This window comes from Protopterus annectens, chromosome 2.part1 (assembly GCF_019279795.1).
Source record: "Protopterus annectens isolate FY-2018-M chromosome 2.part1, PAN1.0, whole genome shotgun sequence".
Taxonomy (NCBI): Eukaryota; Metazoa; Chordata; order Ceratodontiformes; family Protopteridae; genus Protopterus; species Protopterus annectens.
Window position 1 is genome coordinate 641,553,555 of NC_056729.1, and position 27,003 is coordinate 641,580,557.

At 37.1% G+C, this 27,003-nt stretch overlaps 1 protein-coding gene across 1 annotated transcript in view; it reads left to right on the forward strand.

Annotated features, from left to right (window-relative positions):
* NEIL2 (nei like DNA glycosylase 2) overlaps positions 1-25,477 on the forward strand; it is a 476,349-nt gene extending 450,872 nt beyond the window's left edge. The window contains exon 5 of the mRNA XM_044062380.1: positions 23,238-25,477. Coding sequence (XP_043918315.1) covers positions 23,238-23,542 — 305 coding nt within the window. The 3' untranslated portion in view covers positions 23,543-25,477. The remainder of the gene's footprint in view (positions 1-23,237) is intronic.
* Positions 25,478-27,003: the final 1,526 nt, after the last annotated feature.

The following is a 27,003-nucleotide window of genomic DNA, read 5'->3' on the forward strand; positions in this document are numbered from 1 at the left end:
CATCTGAGTTGCAATTATTTTGTTTGAAACCCCAAAGAGTGTTGTGGTGGTCCAAGCTACACTCTCTAGGGACCTAAACCTTGTCACCACAATAAACAGGACATGCTGGAGGGATAGATTCCTGCCCCAGAGACTTCCCATACTCTGGAACAGACTACCCATCTATGTCAAGCAAAGTTCTTCATTAGCACTCTTCAAGAAAAATCTTGATGAGTGGATGGGAAATAGGAAATACACCCCGGGGAACACTTCTGTGTCTCTGCTCGACAGTGGCACAGGAAAATAACTTTCTTGGGTGGCGTAAGCCAGGAAACCTTGTTGGCTAGGTTTACGTAGGCCCTTGGGCCGATAGCTGTCAGAAGAAAAATTCAAACGAGTTGCATCTGCCTCAGGTGATGAAAAAAGTTCTTTATTAGCTGCTAACCAGATTACACAGCATGTTGGCCAAGATGATCTCCTCTGGTCAACTTGTTTACTGACATCAACTTTTATACTGCAAGCAAAACAATTTTTTGTTACATTTCTGACCGTTGACAGTTGGCTATGAAAAACATATAGGATAAACATGTTTATCACAAATCACCTCAAACCAACAGTTAGTACAGAATGTTCAAGAAGTACAGAATGTTCAGTTCAACAATGGTAGCTCAAATTTTCCAGGACACACAGCCTGCTTCAGTAAATTAACTCTTACTCGGCCGTGCGTCCTTATCCCAGGCTTCACCAAGCTGTAACCAAATCTCTTTATTCTGAAATGCAGAAAACAGTTATTATTCAGGTTCATAAGCAATGCTGCATTTTGTTCACAGATGAGGCCCATCTTTGATAGGCATATCCCAACAAATAACATGTTCATTTTGCAAGAAGAGGAAAAAGACAAATAACAGTATGTTTTAAAACTTTTTCTCTTAACAATAGCCTAGTACCTACCTATGAACCTATGATTTGTTGAGGGATAGGCTGTTTGTTCTGATACTTCCTGTGCCTGTACAAACTCATCTTAGTATCTCAGTGTTTCACTCATTTGGCTACCAGACCACTTGTTTTGAAGAGATTTTCTGCTGAATCCTGAATTGAGACAGACAGAACAGGATATGAGGAACTGCCTGGCTCCATATGGGTGGGGCAACAGGAATAAAGATGGAGAGGCCATTCTAGACTTTTGTCTAGCAAATGGCTTAATAGTAGCCAACACATGGTTCAGAAAGAGAGGCAGTCACAAGATCACGTACAAGAGTGGCCAACATGTAACTCAGGTAGACTTCCTCCTAGTAAGGAAAAGGCACTGGGGAAGAAACAATGATCGCATAATCATCCCCAGTGAAACAATCATCCCACAGCATAAACCACTGATTGCCACAATCAGCTGCAAGCAGTGGTCAGAGAAGGCTCTAAGGTCAACAGTGACCAGGCTGAAGACCTGGAAGTTGACTGGAGAGAAAATATCAAAAAACAACCAAAACGGACCAGCTGTGAGGATGCATATATATTTAATGCTTCAAATGCTTCAAATCATATCAGCAATGGACAAAACCATGCTGAGTAGACAAACCGGTTTCGGCTAATATAAGCCTTTTTCAATGCCAAATCTTCCAAAAAAAGTAAGACATCACAATTGTGAGCCCTACTTATAGTCCCTCTCTTAAAGAGGCAATGCCCAAATGAAATACAATAAAATGAATAATAAAAAATTAAAATAATTTTAACATCATAATTCAACCCAAATATTGGAAAATATGTTGTGTTGTTAAACAAAAATAATAATAATAATGACAAAAATAATAATAAATGGATTCTACAATAAATATACATATGTATGTTGCAATAAGGTTTCCCATACATAAAGCTGTTTACAAATTATTAGATTCAATATTGATTGGGCCATTTGGACCAATGTGCCCCAAATCAAAAACTATCAGTGTACATGTATATCAAAATGTAAAACTAATATCGATAAAGCATATTTTATATAAACATATAAGACCCACCTATAGTGGGTATGAAAACTACAACATGAAAAAGGAATACATTAAGATCACAATCTATATTCAATACCATACTAACTTGGTTCTAATGTATTCAAACCTGGTCTAAAAAGACCACCTAACCTTATAATCTATTTGTATTCCATTTCATTAAGTTTCTTATGCCAGCCTGCTTTCATTTGTCGATGGAGGGTAATTCTATCTATAATGATGAATGTAAAACGAGCCGAAGGGTGTTCAAGGGTATGTTTATACAAGGCATTAGTCATGCGTTTGTGTTTGATTGCACTAATGTGTTCACAGACCCTCAATTTAACAGACCTAGAAGTCTGTCCCACATAAAATGCAGAGCAATTACATGTGGCCAAATATACTGCCCAATCCGAGCTACAATTAGAAAACATCCTAATCCCAAAAACCTGGGACGTATTTCTGCTGGAAAACTCACTGGTTTTGGGCATGTATTTGCAAAATGAGCAATGACCACATGGAAAACTTCCCTTCAGTATATTACCCTCCATAGTAGTTTGTAATGGAAGCTGTGAATTGTGTCTCTTATAATGGGTTAAAAAGGAATTTAAATTCCTACCCCTTCTGTATGAGAACGAACAACGTTCCGGTAGTATATCATTCAAAACATCATGAGAACGTAAAATGTCCCAATGTTGATTAATAATCTCCACAAATCTATTAGTATTAGCCCCATAAGTGGTGACTAACCTTAAAGTGCTATTCTTCCCTGATCTGTAGTTGGTCTGTTGCTTGGATTTATATTGTAGTAAATCCAAACGTGGTAAGTGATTCACTGTTTGTAAAGATTTATTAATGATGTGTTTTGAATAACCACGATCCACAAATCTATTGACAAGATCATCACAAGCCTTAGACCCTACCTCCAAAGAGGAACATATTCTTTTCATCCTCATGAATTGTGATTTGGGGATGTTGTGGATGATGTGGCGTGGATGACAACTATTCGCATGCAGCAGAGTGTTGTACTGAGGAAATTTTCTATAGACTGATGTGGCTAAAGTTTGATCCTGTAGTCTATTTATCATAACGTCCAAAAACACAATGCTGTCATGTTCCACGTTAACCGAAAAACGAATCCCAAAGCTGTTATCATTTAAATAATCCACAAATCTGGAAAGTCGTTCCCTGGTTCCACGCCACACCATCCAACAATCATCAAGATATCTTCTCCAAATATCAAGGTCTACCAAAAAAGGATTGTGATGCGTATCATATATGTAAGTGGCCTCAAAATAACCCATGAACAAATCCGCATATATGGGGGCAAAAGACGCCCCCATTGCTGTTCCTTTAATTTGCCAATAAGCTTGGCCATTATAATAAAAAACATTCTTGCATAGCACAAATTCTGTTAATTTGGTCAAAAAATTATTAAATTCCGTAGAATATAATTTTGATTTGTAAAGCCAATATGAAACAGCTAAGATGCCTAGTTCATGTGGTATGCTGGTATATAATGAGGCCACATCAAGTGTAACCAACCACCAAGAGGATTCCAATTGTGAGTCTTGAACTATGTTGAGAAACTCTGTTGTGTCCTGTATACGTGACCGAATATGTTTCAACAAAGGTTTCAAATATGTGGTAAGAAAACAGGATAGAGGTTCAGTTAAAGAACCCCGCCCAGAGACAATAGGTCTACCTGGGGGGGTTTTAGCATCCTTATGGATTTTGGGTAACAAATACAGGTACTGATGTACAGGTTCCTCCACCTGTAATTCCTTAGCTATTCTATCTGTAATTGTCCCCTGGGTAACTGATACCTCCAAAAACCTGTCTATTTCTACCTTGAAACGTAAAGTGGGATCTAACTTAAGCTGTTGATAAAAGCTAGTATCCGACAATTGTCGGAGAGCTTCATTGTGATATGCTAAATAGTCCATCACCACTATGGCCCCTCCTTTATCTGCCATGGTAATGACTAGTTGCTGATTGTTCTTAAGTTCTAATAATGCCAATCTATCACCATGGCTTAGATTATTGAATTGTGGTTGGTATACATTTGCATAGTGTAGCTCTTTCATGATACATTCCCTGAAAATAGATACATGTTTATTCATTGGAGCAACAAAAGTAGATTTTCTGAATCTAAATTCAGTAGATCTTTGAGAATTATTCTTCTCTGAAAAAAATATTTTCAGGTTAAGTAATCTACAAAAGTTGTTAACATCATTTAATAAATCATGTTCCGGAACCACAGAACTTGGAACAAAGTTCAATCCTTTATTCAAAAGTGTAATTTGACAAGGGGAAAGAACAACAGAAGAGATATTATGAACATTGTTAGTTACTTTATCATCTGCTGTAACAGATTCTGTAAAGTCGGAGTATTGGTACCTGGATCTATGTTTTCTACCCCCCCTCCTCCTACCCTTTGATCTAAAGGGGGGGTCTGTCTCCTTTTGGCCACTGGGGACGCCTGACGTGAGGATGCTTCTCCATCCGACGTAGAATAAGTTTCTTCCTCAGAAGTGAAATCTGAGGAGGTATGTGCATATCTGAGAATTGACCTAGGTCTTTTCTTGTTGTTATTATTAAAGATCCGTTGATTTCCCTTGGGTTCACTAAATCTAACTGTTTTTTGATTAATAAAGGGCTTCCCCTTTTCGTAATCCATTAGATCACGCTGAAATTTGTTAGTCTTTCTCTTAACCAGTTGCTTTTCTAAAATGGACAATTCTTTGGCTAATTTGGACACATGTTGAGAATAAAACTGATGCTTATTAAATTGTTCAGCCTCCAAGCATATCCCTTGAATTTCTGACAAATTATTAGTAATGATTCTGTCATAATATTTAAGCAAACAATTAATAAAAGCATGGATGCTGAATGTTGTGCTTCTGCCCAATCCTTAGATAACTCCTCATCAATATGTGCCACCAAAGGTTGTAGTCGTACCCTCAACCCCCTTGGTGTAATGTTTTTAGCTTGATAGGCTTTAAATAGCTTCATATGCCACACATTCGTGCGTAGAGTTTTCATGTGTCTCCCCAATTTAGTAAAGACATAACCACATTTTTGTTCATCATTCACTATAAATTCCCTATTTTCAGAACTGGCATTGTTGGTCAAACCAAACACCTCCAAATTGTCTTTATCAGCTGACAATCCCAATAGGATATCATTTAAATCCATGATAGAATAATTGGAAAAAAGTCCTATGATAAGAAAAACTTGTATATGAAAAAAAATTTTTGTTATGTTCTTTGCAATTTCTGAAACAATTTCAGACTGAACAACCAGTATACTGACAATCACCAGTAGAAAGGAATACCAAATCTATCTATAAAAAATTGAAAATTGTATAGATTTATCTAAATAATAATGTCTGGGCCCAAAACCCAAAAATGCCACTATGCAATATATTCGAAAATAGCACAGTCTATACCTGGCCCCAACTTTTAACAATACCCCCAACAATCAAAAAATATTGTTGAGTAGATTGAACCAAAAAGCTATACTAATTTCCTATAGAAAAATACCAATGATTTGTCGTATTCCAAAAATATATAGGTCCAAAAATATTTGAAAAATAACCAGAATGACATTCGTCTCATCTGGTGCTCCTATGGTCCATCTAGGATCCAATTAGTGTAAAACAGAATGGTCATAGAGCTTGTAATATACAGCTCCTCTAGTAAGAAATATGCATCTGCCAACTTTCTAAAATTGAAAGTTGATAATAGTTATTATAAACCAGAATGACCTTCGTCTCATCTGGTGCAGATATACTCCATAAAGAGCAAATTCAACAGCCTTAGAAAATATTCAACCAGAACGACCTTCATCTCATCTGGTAATGTATTGGACAAAATTCCCCCTCGATGAAATGTTGGAGAATGTCTCATTCATAATAAAATATACCTACCCCAATTTGGACATAATTTGCCTCTTATATAAATATGCAACTGAATGTTACTGAAAAATGTTCCAGAAATATAAATTCAATTAAAATAATAATCAGTGTGTCCCAACCAACAATGCCAAACTGCATCCAAATATCAGTGAAAGGCAGTATATTCTATCACTTTTATTAATTAAAACTCCAAAGAGCCTGAATCTATCCAGTTTGAAAATAGTGGCCCTATATAATAAATAGTGAATGTCCAAAGCAATAATATTTTAGTATAAGTGGTCTATATTTCCAAAAGTTGCAAAAATAATCCCCACTATAGCCATAGGTGAACTACTCCTCTTAGTTCCACCATAGTTCTTCAGATATCCTAACAAGCACACCATGCTGTTACAAAAACCAGTAACTCATTCATGATACACCCACCCTACAAAACAGACAGAGGTCATAAAACGTTGTTAGACATTATGACCTGTGCCGGCCAAATATGCATATATATAACGCTCTTCTATATTGTGTCAAAATACAAATAGCCTACATAGAGCATATCCAAAATGTGAAAACACATGTCATACTAACATTCACCATATTTATATAGTGTACATTCCCGATATTCATATAGCACTTGTATGTCTTGGTCTGTGAAAAGGCGGCTAAGAAAATAACTTCCGTTTCATAAAGTATACATAAAACAGTTGTTACACAAATTCCCGATGTTCATATAGCACTTATATGACATGCTCTGTAAAAAAACGGCTAAGAAAATGACTTCCGTTTCATAGTGTATACATAAAACAGTTGTTACACAAATGACTGCATGTTCACATACCAATTTTTTAAAATCTAAACTACTAGCTTTATCATGTCTTATATCCTCATCAAAATTGACAAAAACCCTTGCAAAGACTCGTTATAATATAACATACATATGTACAAAACAATCCCAAAATCTTAATATAATTGTGTCCATAAAGAAAAAATAATAAAAAGTCAAGATGGACAACGTCCCATGGACTGTGAAGAACTGTTGAACAGCTATCCCTCGTCGGAGACCAACTTTGGGTGATCCAACCCGAATTAAATGTTCAAAAAAAGAAAGAATCCCAATAACAATAATGCCCTCCAACGAAGATATATGTCGTTGTCTGGTTTGAAGTCGGGCTGTAAGAAACCAAAAACTGCTCCTCAAGAAATCAAAATATAAACAGTTCCAAACAGTACCTTGAAAAGAAGGACATATGTTGGCAAAAGTTATCATATCCAAACTGGAACATGAAAATAAATAATAAACAGTATCTCCCGAGTTCGCCGCATGTAGAATAAGGCCTCAAACCAAACCCACATCCGCAACGTGTTGTCCTGACCTCGCAAAATCTTCCAAAATAGATTTAGTCCAAGCCCATCAACGACAGAACACCCAAAACTTTGGTAAGAAAACAGGATAGAGGTTCAGTTAAAGAACCCCGCCCAGAGACAATAGGTCTACCTGGGGGGGTTTTAGCATCCTTATGGATTTTGGGTAACTGATACCTCCAAAAACCTGTCTACTTTTGTTGCTCCAATGAATAAACATGTATCTATTTTCAGGGAATGTATCATGAAAGAGCTACACTATGCAAATGTATACCAACCACAATTCAATAATCTAAGCCATGGTGATAGATTGGCATTATTAGAACTTAAGAACAATCAGCAACTAGTCATTACCATGGCAGATAAAGGAGGGGCCATAGTGGTGATGGACTATTTAGCATATCACAATGAAGCTCTCCGACAATTGTCGGATACTAGCTTTTATCAACAGCTTAAGTTAGATCCCACTTTACGTTTCAAGGTAGAAATAGACAGGTTTTTGGAGGTATCAGTTACCCAGGGGACAATTACAGATAGAATAGCTAAGGAATTACAGGTGGAGGAACCTGTACATCAGTACCTGTATTTGTTACCCAAAATCCATAAGGAAGCTAAAACCCCCCCAGGTAGACCTATTGTCTCTGGGCGGGGTTCTTTAACTGAACCTCTATCCTGTTTTCTTACCACATATTTGAAACCTTTGTTGAAACATATTCGTCACGTATACAGGACACAACAGAGTTTCTCAACATAGTTCAAGACTCACAATTGGAATCCTCTTGGTGGTTGGTTACACTTGATGTGGCCTCATTATATACCAGCATACCACATGAACTAGGCATCTTAGCTGTTTCATATTGGCTTTACAAATCAAAATTATATTCTACGGAATTTAATAATTTTTTGACCAAATTAACAGAATTTGTGCTATGCAAGAATGTTTTTTATTATAATGGCCAAGCTTATTGGCAAATTAAAGGAACAGCAATGGGGGCGTCTTTTGCCCCCATATATGCGGATTTGTTCATGGGTTATTTTGAGGCCACTTACATATATGATACGCATCACAATCCTTTTTTGGCAGACCTTGATATTTGGAGAAGATATCTTGATGATTGTTGGATGGTGTGGCGTGGAACCAGGGAACGACTTTCCAGATTTGTGGATTATTTAAATGATAACAGCTTTGGGATTCGTTTTTCGGTTAACGTGGAACATGACAGCATTGTGTTTTTGGACGTTATGATAAATAGACTACAGGATCAAACTTTAGCCACATCAGTCTATAGAAAATTTCCTCAGTACAACACTCTGCTGCATGCGAATAGTTGTCATCCACGCCACATCATCCACAACATCCCCAAATCACAATTCATGAGGATGAAAAGAATATGTTCCTCTTTGGAGGTAGGGTCTAAGGCTTGTGATGATCTTGTCAATAGATTTGTGGATCGTGGTTATTCAAAACACATCATTAATAAATCTTTACAAACAGTGAATCACTTACCACGTTTGGATTTACTACAATATAAATCCAAGCAACAGACCAACTACAGATCAGGGAAGAATAGCACTTTAAGGTTAGTCACCACTTATGGGGCTAATACTAATAGATTTGTGGAGATTATTAATCAACATTGGGACATTTTACGTTCTCATGATGTTTTGAATGATATACTACCGAACGTTGTTCGTTCTCATACAGAAGGGGTAGGAATTTAAATTCCTTTTTAACCCATTATAAGAGACACAATTCACAGCTTCCATTACAAACTACTATGGAGGGTAATATACTGAAGGGAAGTTTTCCATGTGGTCATTGCTCATTTTGCAAATACATGCCCAAAACCAGTGAGTTTTCCAGCAGAAATACGTCCCAGGTTTTTGGGATTAGGATGTTTTCTAATTGTAGCTCGGATTGGGCAGTATATTTGGCCACATGTAATTGCTCTGCATTTTATGTGGGACAGACTTCTAGGTCTGTTAAATTGAGGGTCTGTGAACACATTAGTGCAATCAAACACAAACGCATGACTAATGCCTTGTATAAACATACCCTTGAACACCCTTCGGCTCGTTTTACATTCATCATTATAGATAGAATTACCCTCCATCGACAAATGAAAGCAGGCTGGCATAAGAAACTTAATGAAATGGAATACAAATAGATTATAAGGTTAGGTGGTCTTTTAGACCAGGTTTGAATACATTAGAACCAAGTTAGTATGGTATTGAATATAGATTGTGATCTTAATGTATTCCTTTTTCATGTTGTAGTTTTCATACCCACTATAGGTGGGTCTTATATGTTTATATAAAATATGCTTTATCGATATTAGTTTTACATTTTGATATACATGTACACTGATAGTTTTTGATTTGGGGCACATTGGTCCAAATGGCCCAATCAATATTGAATCTAATAATTTGTAAACAGCTTTATGTATGGGAAACCTTATTGCAACATACATATGTATATTTATTGTAGAATCCATTTATTATTATTTTTGTCATTATTATTATTATTTTTGTTTAACAACACAACATATTTTCCAATATTTGGGTTGAATTATGATGTTAAAATTATTTTAATTTTTTATTATTCATTTTATTGTATTTCATTTGGGCATTGCCTCTTTAAGAGAGGGACTATAAGTAGGGCTCACAATTGTGATGTCTTACTTTTTTTGGAAGATTTGGCATTGAAAAAGGCTTATATTAGCCGAAACCGGTTTGTCTACTCAGCATGGTTTTGTCCATTGCTGATATGATTTGAAGCATTTGAAGCATTAAATATATATGCATCCTCACAGCTGGTCCGTTTTGGTTGTTTTTTGATGCTTGTTATTTGGACCGTGCTGTAGATCCGACGTGCGTGAGCTTCCTGGGTTTGGTTGCAGTTGGAGAGAAAATATAACAGTTCAAGGAATTACTCATGGCTGTAGCACCCCAAGAAGAGGAGGAAATAGGTGGAGTTGAAGAAGAATGGTAGCACCTCAAAACAGCATGTGTGAAAACTACAGAACAGATATGTGGCCGGGTCAGGTATGGGAATATGGTACATAAGGAAAGTTGGTGGTGAAATGCAGACGTCCAGGAAGTCATTAAAAGAAAGGAGGAGTGCAGGAAAAAATGGGAGATAGAAAAGACTGACCAGGCTAGGAAGGAATACTGGTTGGCTAACAAAAAAGCTAAGAAAGGAGTTGCAGTTTCAAAGAATAGGGCATCAGAGGCACTCTACCAGCTTCTGGAAAGTGACTAATTAGGTGGCACAAAGAAACTATATCAAGTTGCAAGGCAAAGACAGAAAGATAAAGAAGATAGTCAGACACCCTTCATAAGGGATGCCAGCAACAACATGCTCAACAGTCCACAGGTCATAAAAGGCAGATGGAAGGAGTATTTCCAGCAGGTTCTGAATGAAAAAAAACTCCACAGAAGCTGTACTGCCCAAGAAACAGCCTACAATGAGAGAAGAGGAGCCCACCCTAGAAGAAGTAAGAACAGCACTAAGGAAAATGAAGTCAAGGAAAGCAGCAGGCCCAGATGAGGTCCCAGCAGATATAAAGATTCTGGGTGAGAGAGGGGAGAAATGGCTCCTGAGGGTACTCATAACCTTGTGGAGAGAAAGGCATATCCCAGATGACTGGAGAATAAGCATATTCATGCCAGTGTATGAGAACAAAGGGGACATCCACAACTGTGGGATGTAAAAAGGAAAAAAGGGGGTGATGATGATGATTTCTGCTGAATCCATTTGCATACACTATTAGATAACTACTTTAAAGTACTTGTATGCATCTTTCTGGATTTATTTTACAATTGCTGTGATACTTGTGCATTTTATAGAGTTTTGAACTTGAATTCTGCATTCAAAAGTTTATATGGTCTTACCATTGCATTTGACTGTTGTGCTGGATCCAGATCCATCCAGATTTCAATTTCTAAAACTATAGATCAAATGTTGTCTTTTCTATCTTGTTGGATCCGACCGGATCCAACCTTGGTGCTTTTTCCAAGAGCTTGCATCTAGGACTGTGGCTCTTCCCCTACCCATAATTCTCTATTGTCCCTAGAGTATCTCTGATGTCTTTTGGCACCTGATCTGTTAAGATGCTTTTTAGAGCTATTGGCTTAGTGGAGAATAACTTGTTATTTTTTCTTATCGTTCTTTTTGTTCCCTAAGATTATTGCAGCTAAACTTATATTTGTTATACTCTCTTTGTAGTTATCTCTTTTCAAGTATTTTTTTTCAGGAGTTTCTAGTCCCATCTTCCCTTCCCTTTCCATAGAAACAAAACAGAAAAGAAAACCTCTCCTGCGTTTTATCTTCAGTGTTTATTGCAGTGATAATAGTTTTTTCTTGCAGCTTAGATCTTGTCAAGTAGTAACATACAGATGACAAGGACACTGAATTTAAAAAGTCTAGTGCCTGAGGAAACAGAATCCCCCCTCGTGACCTTCACAAACTCTGTGTGTACTTTTTGGGAGTGGCACATCTTGAAGTGGAATGCAAATCGTTTACCTCTTTTGGGGCCACAGTGCTCGCAGACACATGAAACAAACTTGTCCTTAAGGGCCTCCTACCTGCTCAAGTGGGATTTTTGGCTCCTTCTGCTTCTACCTTCCTCAAAGAAGTCAGCCAAGTTACAGTCAAGAAAAGGAAAAGGAGAGAGAAAGAAGGAAAGAGAGAAAGAAAAGCAAAAAGAGAAACCACGAAAGAGGTCTCCAGATCTGTCAGGTCTGTCCAGCCCAGTGCTAAAAACCCAGAATGCTTGGATCCATCAACTGAGGGAATATTTAGAATCCATTCACCAAGTCCACCTTCCCATTCTTCCCTGGAACCAGCTACCCCTATGCTTCACTATCTCATTTTGCAGGACAGACCAAGTCACCACTCATCTAGATAGTCTTCTGTGGGATTTTCCTTCAGGCACTTTTGATCATTGAGGAGCCTTTCAGACGTTGACGGTGATAGGATGTTGCAGAAGTTTCTCCTGACTCAGATCCATTTAGGAATCCTCCCTGCACCTACCCTACCAGTAGCTGCGGGTCTGGTCTCGACAATCTCAGCCATGATTTATCCTTCATCAGTCCGGCCTTCAAAGCCGATACCCATGGTGCTGAGGGTTCTCCCCAAGAACCTCCTGTCTGAGCTGACAGTGCTTTCGACTTCAGCTATGACTGTTTCCCTCACTCTTTCATCTCTGGCTTTGTCTGATCAGGATGGGTCTTAGGGACCATCCAATGGTTTCAGCCCTTGGAGTCAACTCCAAGATTTTAAGAGCTATCCTTACCCTTAAGTGCTTTCGCCCTGAACAGTTTGACTACAATGTCTGCCTCAAAATTTTGTCTGATCGGAACTGAGGGTGAACCTCCTTTAGCCTCTTTGGGTCAATGTGGTACATCTTTGGCACTGAATTCAACTATGGCTCTTGAGACATTTGAGAGGGTGCTCTCAAGATCCATCATCATTCCAGCCATCCTTGGAGTTTGTGGCCATGTCTGCTCATCCTGTTCAACAAGGACAGTCACCCTCCAAGCCTCGAGGGTACTCACTTGTTGAGTTCTCCCTCTGATTACTATCCTCCACAGAAGTCCTCACAGGAGAAGGCCATAGAAAATGGTCCTGCAATAGGCGCCATCTTGACTCATCTCGAGAGTCTTTCACTGATGATAGCAATTTTGAGGAAGGGGAGGGATCTCCCAGATCCCCTTTGGAAGATATCACATTCAGAGATATCACAATGCAGGCTGGTGTTACAAGAAACAAGGATAAAATTTATTCTTAAGCACTTTTGTCACAGATTACAGTTGACTTCTTCAGAAAAAACAGAGTGTCTATTAACTTACACCCCTCGGTTCCCACTGATTCGGGACATTGTCTACAAGAACTGGTTTATTTTGGCAGGAGACACTGCCATAAGAGAGAGAGTAGGGGAAGCCCCTGTGTTAGTGTACAGAAAGGACACCAGTGTTAAAAATATCTTAGAGAGGAGGAAAGGTGTCAATACAGCTGGAGCATTAGGGAGAATGTCCAAATGCAAGCAGTGTACTCACTGCAAGTATATTTTGGAAATTGACAGTGTTTTTCTTAACAGATATGGATGGGTGAAATTTCAGTATAAGTACAACTGTAGCAGAAAGAATGTCATATATGCTGGTATTTGTCAGAAGTGTGCCTGTTTTTATATAGGCAAGACCAAAAATGCCTTTCGTACACATATTTACCAGCATTTATATGACATTAGGAAAATGAACCTAAAAAATTCACTGGCCAAGCATGTCAATACCCACCCAGGTCACAGTTTTAAATTCACAGTTCTTGAACAGCTGACTATGGATGAGAGAGTAGGTCCTATGGATTACTGGCTTGAATACAAAGAACTGTTATGGCAGTTAAGGGTCAACACCAATATTTTTCCAGGGTTGAATGAAATGGTTTCAGTAACCAGCTTTTTGAGGTTAAAAGCTGATTTTTTTTATCTAATTGTTGATTTTTTCCTCTAATTGTTGATTTTTTATTCAGTTGTTCACTTTATGATTTTTGTCAAAATACTAAGTTTAAAGTACATGTTGAATCATGTTTTATAGTTTGTTTTTATCTTGCATGTATAATTGTGGAGCAAATAGGGAGTCTGTATCTTTAAATGCCTGTGGTGTTTGTTACAAATTGGTTTGGAATGTGTTCATAATGAGTATTTAAGGAGTGGGGTGGAGGTACTTTGTTTTTTCTGAAGAAGTCAACTGTAATCTGTGAAGAAAGCACTTAAGAATAAATTTTATCCTTGTTTCTTGTAACACCAGCCTGCTTTATGATTTCTCAGTTTGTGTTACTTGGTTGGTCATTCAGAGATATCCTTGAATTGATGAAGCATAGAGGGGTTTGGTCCACTGAAGCCTTTCCCTGGAAGAGTCAGTACTCCATAAGGCTTTCAGGGATGGCTCATCTACCTCATGGGTGGTACTGCCCACTGATGAGCTGATTGACATGGTCTCTTAGCATGTCTGGCAGGAACTTCATGTGTTGGAGCCTATTCCATGGAAACCAGACAAAATATTAGTTGCCCCTAGGAATAAGTCCTTTTGGAGCTAGGGTCTCCCAGTAGATGAAATGGTGATTATGCCAACCACCGAAAAGGAGCTCTTGGAACTTCACTGCATGCTTCAAGACATCCTTCATTAATGCCCCGTTTCATGTTTCAGCACTGTTTGGAGACAAGGTAAAAGCACACTTACCTGAAGCAAGCAGGAGAGCAACACCTTGTTTGCTGTAGGCATATGCTTCGTCAATCACAAAGGACTTTTTCTCATTAATAAAAGAGTAGAAAGAAGCTGTGGTTTTTAAAGTCCCAGGGTTTTGGCCAAGATGCTTCTGCTGGCAGACACCCCCACCCCAAAGAACTTCAGCAAGAGGGAGTGCATAAATATTTGAGAATTGATAAAGGACCAACAATAAAACATGAACAAAAGCAAATAAAACTTAGTAAGGAGTACTTCAGAAGACTTAAATTAATCCTGAAAACAGCATTGACATCTAGGAACAAAATTCCAGCTATAAACCAATTTGCTCTTCCTGTCCTAACTTATAGTTTTGGAGTCATTGACTGGCCCCAAAATGTGTTGGATAGATTAGATAGGAAAACAAGAAGGATACTTCATGCTCACCAAATGATTTATAAAAATCAGCGTCTAACAAAATTATATATTCCCCATTCGAAGGAGGGATGGGCCTCCTTGAAATTGATTACATCTATAGATCTGCAATCATGAGACTCCACATATATCTGCTGAACTCACAAGATCCAAACATAGTGAAAGTTTTAAAACATGAGGAGAATAAATCTAAGATGACTTCCCTGCTTAGGCTAGCAGAAGCATATTGGCGTCAGGCAGGAATGGAAATCAAACCACAAGTGGATAAAAATCAGGCAGCAACTGAATGTGCCAAAAAACAAAAGAAAGAATATAAGGTGAAGGACCAAATGAGAAGGTAAGAAACGTGGAAAATGCATAAATATAGATGCAAGTATAGAAACTTTCTGCAAGAACCTCATGTCAATCAAGAACAAATGCAGGAATGGTTAAGGAGAGACAAATTTAAACAAAGAGATGAAATGTTAATATTGGCAGCCCAAGACAGTGGCCTATGTACACGTTGGTTTACAAAGTCCATTGAACATGTGGGAGAAACAGACAAATGTAGGTTTTGTAAGACAGAATTGGAAACAGTTGCACACCTCATTGCTGGTTGCGACATACTAATGGTAGAAGGACTGTATACTGAAAGGCATAATAATGTGGCAGGACTGTTGTACTGGAGATTTTGCAAACATTATGGTGTTGAAGTGGCTGAAAAACACTGGAAATATGAGCCATAAAGCATCATAGAAAATGCTGAAGTCTACATCACATGGGATCATCCATTACCAACAGTTCAAATGATAGATGGTAGAAAACCAGAAACAGTGGTCCAGGAAAAGAAGACCCAGTGACTAGTCAAAAAATATCAGGATTTGCAGGCAGAAATGGGAGCAATGTGGAATAAAGATACCCAGACAGTTCCAATAGTAGTAGGAGCAATGGATCTTATAAAAAATACTCTACAATCATATTCAGATTTGTTACCAGTTCATGTAACTCCATACAAATTGCAGAAAAAGTCATTACTGGGCACATTGCGGGTGCTGAGAAGAGCATTACTGGCTGACATCAAAGAGTGAAATAATACTAATTTCATGAACTTTAATCATACTTTGACTTAGGAATGGGGTCCATTCCCATCACAGTATTAGAAACCCAAAAGATCTGGAGAAATTAAAAAAGGGAGAGACATAAAAAGACTTAAATTGACCACATGGTTTCGCCAGTTCCATTTATTAAAATGCTAACAGATGAATCCAGCAGACAGCTGAACTGACTAAAAAGATCTGAAGAAGTCCCATTTGTTATTAGTAATGAAAGCTCTCAACTGTTTTTATTGTATGCATCAACAGAATTTTTTTTTTTGGATGGGTGTTTATATTGGCTTTGTTAGCCTGTCAGTCATTTCATTTGTCTGCGGGATTTACCGCTTAGCATTTTGGTTGTCTTGGTTGACAGGTGTGCTGTTTTAGTTCCCAGATCCAATGGCTGTCAGAGACACCAAGCTTTCTACTCCGGCTATGCAAATTTTGTCTTCTTTACAGAAACATAGCACTAGAAAGGTTTAAATTAGCAAATGGAAGAGATTTGCTGTATAAGCTTCCTCTTAAGGTATTGATCCCTTCTCAGTACCATTGCCATCTATCAGACTACTTGGCAGGCTTGTTTCAGGAAAGGTGCTAGAATCTTGACCATTGCAGTGCAATTACCAGCCATATACAACTTTCATGTGGCCAAAATCAAACCTCTATTGCTTCTTTGAAAATCTCCATAGTCTTTTTGAATGGATCTATCTTTCTCATACCACCAATCAGAGATCCATTTCCTCCATGAGATATTGCTGTGATGCTTCAAACCTTAACTAGGTCCCCTTTTGAAACAGCATCCTCAGCAGAACTAAAATTTCTGTCTTGGAAAGTGATTTTTCTAGTTGTTGTCACCTCAGATAGGGGGATATCAGAGTTGCAAGCATTGTTCTACAGGCCGCCATATCTCATTTTTCATAAGGATAGGGTTTCACTACTAATCAACCCTAATTTTCTTCCTGAAATGGCCTTAGAAGTAAATCTTAATCAAATGATTAAACTACCAGTTTTCTTCCCAAATTTTTCAAATAAAGGGGAATATACTTTATATTTAATGGATGTTCATAGTCAACTGTGATTTTACCTGCATCTCACCAAAGACTTTATGATAACAGACCAGCTTTTTCTGTCATTTTCAGACAGATTGGGTCAAGGCATTTCTAAAGTGACTTTATCCAGGTGACTGTCTGACTACCTCACTTTTGTTTATAAGGAGATATGGTTAGCATTACCATGGAAGCCCAAGGCTTACTCAACTAAAGTGATGGCTGCCTCCATGGTTTACTTTGATAGAGTACCCTTAGATGAGATTTGTACTGTGGCTACTTGGTCTAACGGTCATACTTTTGTGTCACATTGCAAGCTAGATGTACAGTTCATATCCCATGCATCTTTTGGCTCCACCATACTTTGGAATATCCTTCCATGAGACCTTCCTGAGTTTTCTGGTAGCTTGGGCATCTGTCCTATCTGTTGAGTCTTACAGAAAAGACAACATTGGATACAAAAGTTATGTACTTACTATAATGTTAGATCACTATTGTCTTGTTCCATCCAGCTCAACATTCCTTTCCTACCTTTCCCTTCCTAAATTGTCATTTTATGTCTCTTGATCTATCAATTAAACCAAACCAGGGCCTTGTCTTGCTGACAGCTTGGTGCTGTTTATCATCTTTCATGTCTTGTTGCATAAGTTAGTGAGTTTGTGCTGCATTCAGCAGGTGGGGTTCTAGGTATGAGCAGACAAACTCGATCTGAGGTATTCTAGGGATCGGAGGGAATTGTGGGTAGGGGAGGAGCCAGATCCCTGGATCCAAGCTCCTGAAAAATACACTTAGGTCAGAACCAGTCAGATCTGACAACCCATCTGTGAGCAGGACAGAACAAAACAACACAGATCTTGCATATGTGTCTCAGAGATTCCCCCATCTCTGGAACAGATTTATCATCCACGTGAAGTAAAATTCTTCCCTAAACCAATTAAAGCATAATTTGGACCAGTTAATGGAAAATCAGAAATTCACCCCTGGACTGGCACCTATGTCCCTAATGGACAGAGGTATCCTTTAAATGCTTGACCACCCAAGTCCTAGACTACATATACCCCTTGGAATAGTCTTAAGGTCCGTAAATTTGTCAGATACGTTTGGGGTGCATGGCTAGACTTAAAAAGGCCATTATGGTCATTAGCCTAGTATACACCTATGAACCTATGAACTTATAGTCTTATAATGTAGTTTGATCAGAGCCTTCATTCATTATTATATCTGGGTTTGAAAAAGAATGTTGCAAAAAACAGAGACTGTGGTGTATGAGACACATAAAGCTAGCTGCCTTCAAGGATTACTAGGGCATAATAGCCCTTAACAGTTTTCTTGTTGAAAGGGTAAATACTTCAAGTTTTGGGGGTTATGGCTAAATGTAGCCCTCACCTTAATTTTATGCATTTACAGAGCCATTTCCAAAGCCCATGCTTGTCTGGCAAATATGCTACCCAACCAGTGAGCTTTTCACAATGGAATCTAGGTCTGCTTTGCTACGAGTATTTTATTTTATTTATTTATTTATTGTCATTTGTTAACTGGGTTGGTCCAACTGAGCCAAATGCCCATTTTCAGTGGAGACCCGAGGAGAAAAACTCCAATTACAATTACAGTCATTCAAGAAAAAAATTACATCACAATAGGCATATAGCAAGAAGTTTATACAACAAAATGAAGTTAACACAGTTAACAGTTTTGTGCAAGTTTTTGTTTGTGTATATATATATATATATATATATATATATATATATATATATATATATATATATGCACACACAACTAAAAATGAGAACACAGCAAACCAAGCCGAAGCTAAAAACTTGAAAATTTAATATAGTAAGCGCTTTCGGAAACACCAATACGTTTCCTTCCTCAAACATACAATAATAAAACTTTTGGGCGTAAATATATAGTGCATTACCTGCCCAATTAAACAATTAGTAGTATTCTTGTAGATAATTGTTACAAACAAGTTCATTAGCAAAAATTGATAGCCAAGTTGTATTGATGTAAAAACTCTGTCTATAAGATCTATTAAAACTTGTTATATAACAAGGCTAAAGCGTACATACATTGTATGTACGCAATAATTACAAAATAATCAGCTCCATATTTTTTGCTCTAAGTCAAAAATCAGATGAATCATATTAAAAAAGCATAATTCATTTTAAAATATAATTCATTTTTAAAGTATAATTCATTTTTAAAAATACAGTACAACTCATTTTTGTATGTGTGTATAGTGTGAATAATGTTGATGTTAGAAGTTAACCTTAAAAGATCGAGTATAAAAGGGGACTGTAAAAGATAGTCAACTCATCTCTTCAAAGCAGCTACATTCTACTTGTCTGTATATAAATCATTACTAAACTCAAAAGCACCCCAGTGTGTCACTGAGGACGCCAGAGGGCAAAACCAGTCTGTGTTTCCTGTTCCCAGCCATTGATTGCTGAGTAAGAGGCCTGGTTCAGATAGCAGCACTGCTTTTTGCTGTCTTTTGTTACTGTTTGAAAATGTTTGTGGATATATTATATTTTTGAATAAAATAACAATGGATTATTGTGGTACATTGTGGATTTATGCTGAATCAAGCATTTTTTATGGCATTGAGTTTATATTGCTGGATTACATGTGGAGTATATATATATATATATATATATATATATATATATATATATATATATATATATATATATATACCACGTAAAAAAAATCTACTGCCAATCATTAGCGGACCGGAATTCTGCTGTGGCGACCCCTAACCGGGAAAAGCCGAAAGACACAACATATATATATATATATATATATATATATATATATATATATATATAGCACGTAAAAAAAATCTACTGCCAATCATTAACTGACCGGAGTTCCGCTGTGGCGACCCCTAACCGGGAAAAGACACAACATATATATATATACACACACACACACACACACACACACACATATATATATATATATATATATATATATATATATATATATATATATACACACACACACACACACACACACACACACACACACACACACACACACACATATATGGGTTTACTTGAAAACATCGAAAGCACACAGTATTGAAGACCAAATTGTCGAGATGAAAGCATCAAAACCTCATTTCTGTGAACGACAGGATCGAAGAATCCATTCGACAGTAAGTAACCCGTTGGCCAACAAGGCAGACTTTGCCCGTTTACCAACTGTAGTGTGATCTCAGAGTTGGTATATTTAGTTAGGGGAGGTGTCGGGGGTTGATGGTATGGTTTAATTTTCTTTAGTTGTGGTACAAAAATATCTACACGAAAAGGGGTGAATGTCCAAGTAATACATATAAATAGAAACACTCTCTGGATGTAGTTTCATTAGTCTGGTTCAAATGATAATCTCTCAAATATCCCACTGTGAAAATCTAGTCCTTAAAAGGACTGTAGGAGCATGGATCTAACATCCTTATTGTTAGTTCTGAAAAGGACTTTTGTGATCCAAGGGTAGGTCGATCCACGCGTGGGCTCAAGGTAATGAGGTGTCTTGATAAGGAGAGTTTTAGCCCTGATAAGGGCTGTAATTGAAATCCCTGTGTTAGAGATAGAGACTTGGTGGCTGTGAAGAGCTTTAGGTAGCCTTTGGAAAGACTGTTTTTAGCTAAGGTTAGCTGAATTACAGACAGTTACCTGGGAGTCTTGAAAAAGACTGTTTTAGCCCTGATAAGAGCTGTTGTTCTATTCATAGTGGTGATGGTCTTGATAGAGACCATTGAGGCTGGTAAAAGCCATAGAAAGCCATAGAGAGCCCTTGTAAAGGCTGTTTTGAGCAGACAATATAGCTGGATTACAGAGATAGAATTAGTCCTTGGAGTCTTTGTTGTGCTGGTATTCTAAGGGAAGGTAACTGAAACAAGATGCTCAGCCTTGGTTAAAAGCTTAGGATTCAGGTTTACACGTTCACACATCTAGAAAACAAACAGTGTTATTTACAGGTGTTTGATGTGCTCTGGTATACATGATTATATTGTTTATTGTATTAACTTTTGTGTTTGTTATCACGTAGGTCATAGACGAAACTGACTGTTTGGGTCAGCTCTTTTCTAATTAACAAAAGAATACGCAAATGCATCCATTTTATAAAGTTTGTTGATGTTCTTAACTGTAGAGACAGTTATTTCAATAAAATATTACATTGTTTAAGTTAATAGACATTTCTTATTAGCATGTATATATGGCATGCTGCTATTTATAGATATTATATATTTAGTTATTTATTTATTAAATTAAATTAAATTAAATATTATATAAGATGTAAAAGTGCTGCACACTTTATTTATAATACATTTGAAAGTTGATGCTGTCTTTTAAATGTTAACAGGTAGTGAGAAGCACCATGTAGGTTTATCTACTGCTTTGTCAGATTATTGAGATCACATTCCTTGTTTTTTAATTTCACTTGCAATCAGCATGATGTTTCTTATAAAAACAAAGAGTGCAAGACGTTCAACAAATGTAGGTTAAAGAATCTGTGTCTGACATAATTGTGTAAGCCCTGTCAGTGGAGGAACCTACTGTAACACAGGTTGTCTCTCCTCAATGTGACAGCACTTAGGTCCACCACAGGGCCTAGGCCCATGCTGCTCATGCAGAGACCATGATCATGACAGATTTGCTGAATAACTAATTATTGAGACTAATAGGCAGCCTTCTCTTTGGTATGCTTTCCACTCCATACAGGAATTATTCTCAGTATGGATGGAGCAGCCCTGTACCAGCCCTGCCAGTTACCTTGTGGACATTCTTTAGTTTTCTCAGATAGCAGTATGACTTGGGGGTTAGTTATTCTGTAGTCACAGCACATGTATCATCTATACCTGCACATCATGCTGTTGTTTATGGTAAGACTCTGGCACAGTACCAGTTGTTTAAGCAGTTCTTTAAAGGATTTTAAGGAATTTTATATTTCTAATATCCTGTAAAGATTTCTCACTTCCTTGTCACCTAAACCTCTTACCTGTAAGTTGTCAGGGTTGCCAGGCTAATCAGTCAGCAGCACTGAAGTTTTTTTTTTTTTTTTTTTTTTTTTTTTTTTTTTTATTCTTGGAAACCTGTTCCTTGTAGCCATCAGTTCTTTTTGTATGATGTCAGAGCTTCAGCTTTTAGGTAGGAAGCCATATTTGATCTTTCAAGCATGTCATGTCCTTCAGCATGGACTCTTATTTCATTCTGAAGATGCTTTCAGAGTTCCTTGAAACAGTCCATTAATCCAGTTAGTGCTCTTTTTTCTTTGTGGGATCAGAAACTAGAGGCAAAATGGCCTTTCATTCCCCAGATGTGTGCAACAGCAGCTTCAGTGCTACCTGAAATGCGTGCAAGAATTTAGGATGATGACCTAGTTGTTCATTTTCTTTGCAGCGTGGAGGGAAGGGCCTGCATTTGCCAAGCAGATGCTTTGCAAGTAGATTGCCAGCTGCATTGTGCTTTGCCATCAGACAGGTTGCTGTCAGCTGTCAATGCTTATGTTATTGGGAGCCTAGAGCTTGCTTCAAAAATGTCAGCATTATAGACCTCTGTGCCACTTGGTTTACAGTGCATGCTTTCTCCAGCCATTGTTGCATCAACCATGATTCAGGGAGTCAACTACATTTTGAAAGTTAAAACTGTAAGACTGTGCTATATGAGCTCTGTGTTTATGTGATCCTCTGACTTTTCACCCCAGTTGTTGCTGCCTGTCATGAAGAGTCCTCATTGTTAAATCTAACAGATACATTTGTATCCTTGATTGATCTATGAGAGGACATTCCATAATGATTAAGGAATACCTTGCTTCCATCTCTCTGTGGATAGATGCATCTTCTGTCATCCTGTAAACATATACTTGTATGTTGTATATTGCATGTTTAATAATATGTCAGGTCTTCATTGTTAGCTCTTGATTTGCAGAAATGTGTTCACAATTGATATGACGGTAACCTGCCCAGATTGGTGATATGCTCATTTAGGTAGTATGTCACACCACTATGTGCATCAGTATAGATACACTAACATCCACAAATGTAGTTTTTTATAGAAAAAAAATGGCAAACTTTGATTGGTGAAGATTTACCTAGCCAAGGAGCCACCATGAAGGGGATATCACATAGATCAGCTGATATTCTGTTTATGTATTTATTTCTTTGTGTACTAGCTGTTTAGAAAATATGCTAAAAGTCACACATTTACAGTTTTCTGCATCTCTCCTATTTCAGGTAACATTATTAAGAATGAGGCTTTGTACATGGCTGGTGTTAACCCCATGACACTAGGTTCTACACTCAGTACAGAAAAGCTGCATACCGTCCTTCAGCATGCCCTGCAGTTCAGTGCTGGCTGGTTGGAAAAGAAGTTGGATAAGGGAAAATTAAGTTACAAAATATATATGAAGGAGAAGTGTCCCCTAGGCCATGATCTACAGAAAGGGTCGCTAGGGCCGCCAAAAGGGTTGAAGAGACCATCCTGGTGGTGCCCTGAATGCCAGCCTCTGATACCAGTCCCAGAAGAAGTGTTACAGTAAAGTACAAGAATTCTGTAATAGCTTTTGTTTAGCAACTTGTGTTACCTTTCATTTCACAGTAGTAGGCTATAATGTACATATTTACATATTCCCTGTAAAGGAAAGCAGACACCATATCGTAAGAGGCATTTGAACAAACTGTTTTCTAAAAGAATATATTTCCCATGTATTTTAGTGAGCAAAGGCTTATTGTTACCCATTTGTCTGTTTATAGATATATGTATGTATAGGAACAGCCCCTTACAATTACTTATATGGCTTATACTGAGACCGTCATTTATCATTAACCATTAACCATCTTTAAAAAACAGTAACTACACAATCATTCTTAGTTCCTCTTTATGAGAACAGTTGAATGTCACTAAAGCAACTGTAACTATATTATCTTCCTCATACCTGTTCTCAACAGTTATTCCCCAGAAAAAAAAAACATTGACTAATTTATCCATAGTTTTTCCTTTATAGTAGTGGACTATGTCATATCTCTATTCAGTGTCTCACTTCGTAGCATCAGAGATGGATTATTGACTTTTGTCTCCTTACAAGCATTACATTATATCAGCGTTTCCACTGTTTGAACAGCAGCTACTCATTAACCACCAATACTTTTCAAAATTGACAATTCTAATTATCTGCATTCATCATACTGCATGTTAACAAAAACATATTATTTTGGGGTGCTGCTATCAGCATGTTTAATATGACATACAGTTATCCTGTATTCATGTACTCAGCACAGTGTGAAAACACAGATTATTATTAAAATAAAAACAATATGCTAAAATATCACATAAATTGCTGTCACAACATAATGTGAGTTTATTTCACGTGATATACATAATCAAGCTTCATTTGCAAGCAGAGCTCTTCCCTACAGAACTTTTTGTTATTAACAGTATTTAACTGACTTTCACTCCTGTAATTTTGGTGTTTATATCACGGTCCAGAAGTGTTTTCTCATCATTGTGGTATAGAATGAATTCAGGGATTCTTCTTGTACCGTAGCTTAGAAGCAAAGCAGTGAATAATGTGAATATATTCCTGGCTGTCACTGAACTGCTTGCATATAAGCTGCTTCTCTTTCAGTAACTCAACCTTCTTATCACCTACCTCAAAACTAGCATTGATAGAGTGTGTATTTCTAATCCCAAGCTATTAAACCTCAGAAATGGAAAGCCATATAATACAAGTGTCAGCCAAAGCTTCACGTGGTTTGCTGAAATTAATGTGATTTAATGTTATCTGCTAAACAACCTCTCCTTGCAATATGGTGTCTACTGATTATATATTTTTTCTCTGGTATTGTGTTAATGGCTTGCAGTTATATACAGAGTTACATTTTCACAGCTAAATGTATAGTTTTACCGAATGACTTATTGTTAACAAGTATATCTGGAATAAGAAGAAACTTGTTTATTTTCAGTTCTATTTTTATTAATATGCATATTTATTTTCAGTCCAGAATTCCAAGGGTTGCTAACCTTCACTAGATACAGGTAGTTTATTTCCCATGTTTTCAATGCAACCAGTGGTAATAGAGTAGGTTGCCAGTAAAAAAAAATAAATGAAAAATTAAACAGACTTGAAAGATTAGTTATTTTTTCTGAAAACTTAATCTGTGCTGTGTTATATTTGACACATTTTATTTATCAATGTGAGCATTTATAACGTACTTATAAATACTTTATATGAAGACTTTGTGTTTATACATCTGGCATTTGCACATATTATTAGTAAAGGGTCATTTTCTTTGTGAATTTATAGATACATGGCACAAAAGTAAGTAAAAAGTAAGATTATATGCATAAATTTATGATGCATATTATTGCCTGATTCTTAGTAACACACTCTGTTTCTAGGTTAAAGTAATATGGTTCATTTTAAGACTATGTTGCATATTAATGATCTTTGTTAAATAAACACTTATTGTACACATTTCTGATAGTCCCTGAATTTCAGTTTATTTTAAAACAGTTGAAATTTTTTTGTTCTTCAGTATCACTGTGGAAACATAGAAACATAGGTTTCGATAGTACCTAAGGATGACGTGATTCACCTAGACTACTCAAAGCTCCTGGTCCTTCTTATCTTACAGCTTTCTTTCTCTTGTCTGACCTACCTGTGTCCTTTCTTATCTCATTATACTACGGTCAACAGAACTGCTAATAATACTTTGTATGTTGTTTAACCAGCTATCTGAAAGAAGGGATAATGTCTTGTTTTCTGCTGGTGATATTTCTCCCTATATATCCCAGAATTTCACCACTCATTCCTGATAATTTCTCACGCTACATACGTACCCTTTGGACATACAGTGTGACTTTGCACTACTTTAGTGAGTCCTTTTACAGCACTATTTTAACACAAAGTCTTTTCTCAGTAACATCAACCATTCACTCAACTGGTTTTCAGTAAGTTGAAAGTCCCTTGGAAGAGAATGACATCTATCTTGTGTGGCTGTACTTCAGGTGTCATTTGGCATGTGCTACATACAAAAACAGCACAAGTCTTGTCACTGTTTTGAAACCAATAGACACTTTATTGCATTTTGTTTCTGAGTATTTCAGTCAGTCATTTTGGCCAGTTTTCCTGTTGATAAATGTTACAAAAAGATGTTGCTGTAATTGGTAAAAAAAATTGCGTTAATGACTCTGATTTGTTGGAGTATAATGCCGTCAGTACTTAAGTCTGTATGAGTATCTCTTACAGACAAATAGCCTCCCTAAACACTATCATTTACAGTGCTTTTATGTTTACATGCATGCATTGGCAAGCCACACATTGGTTATCTCCAGGTGACATCTTCAGCTGCTCTGCTTTACAATTGTATTTGTCCATTCAGCTCACAGACTCTCAGTGAATACAGCATTGCAGTGCAGTGTATTGCACTGCATTGTATTGTATTGTGTTGTGTTTATTTTATTGCACTTTGTTGACTGGGTTTGATATGCTAGACAGGCATGCTTTAAACAGAAAGCCCACAGACTGAAGTTCACCAGACTATACTATGATGTAAGTTATAATCATATGGAGTTACTTACAAACAAATGACAGTAGGTCAGATTTCGTGGATGTATACAGTTACAGCATAATAAGATTAGCTGATTCAGATTATATCATAATCATATGCTAACTGAGCAAGAAAGACTGGTAGGGATGGTTGTAAAATTCTGTTGTTCATTAATTAATATCAGTACAATGGATACATATTTTTTCAGTCAGGATGGAAAACAGTTTGTTTGAAAATTGCATTCTAAGTTTGAGAATTTAGGAAGTACATAGTTGTGTGAAAGTGGTGCCTATCTAAGACGAGGCAATGTTGGAGATAATCCGAGTAACCCTAGAGGTTGTGTATTCTGTGCCAAGTCTATTCCATTTTGGTATGTATGTTAAGGACAAGAACCTGCATTAAACAATCTATGTTGGAAAGTTAACTGAAGAAAGATGCGCCAAGTCTCATG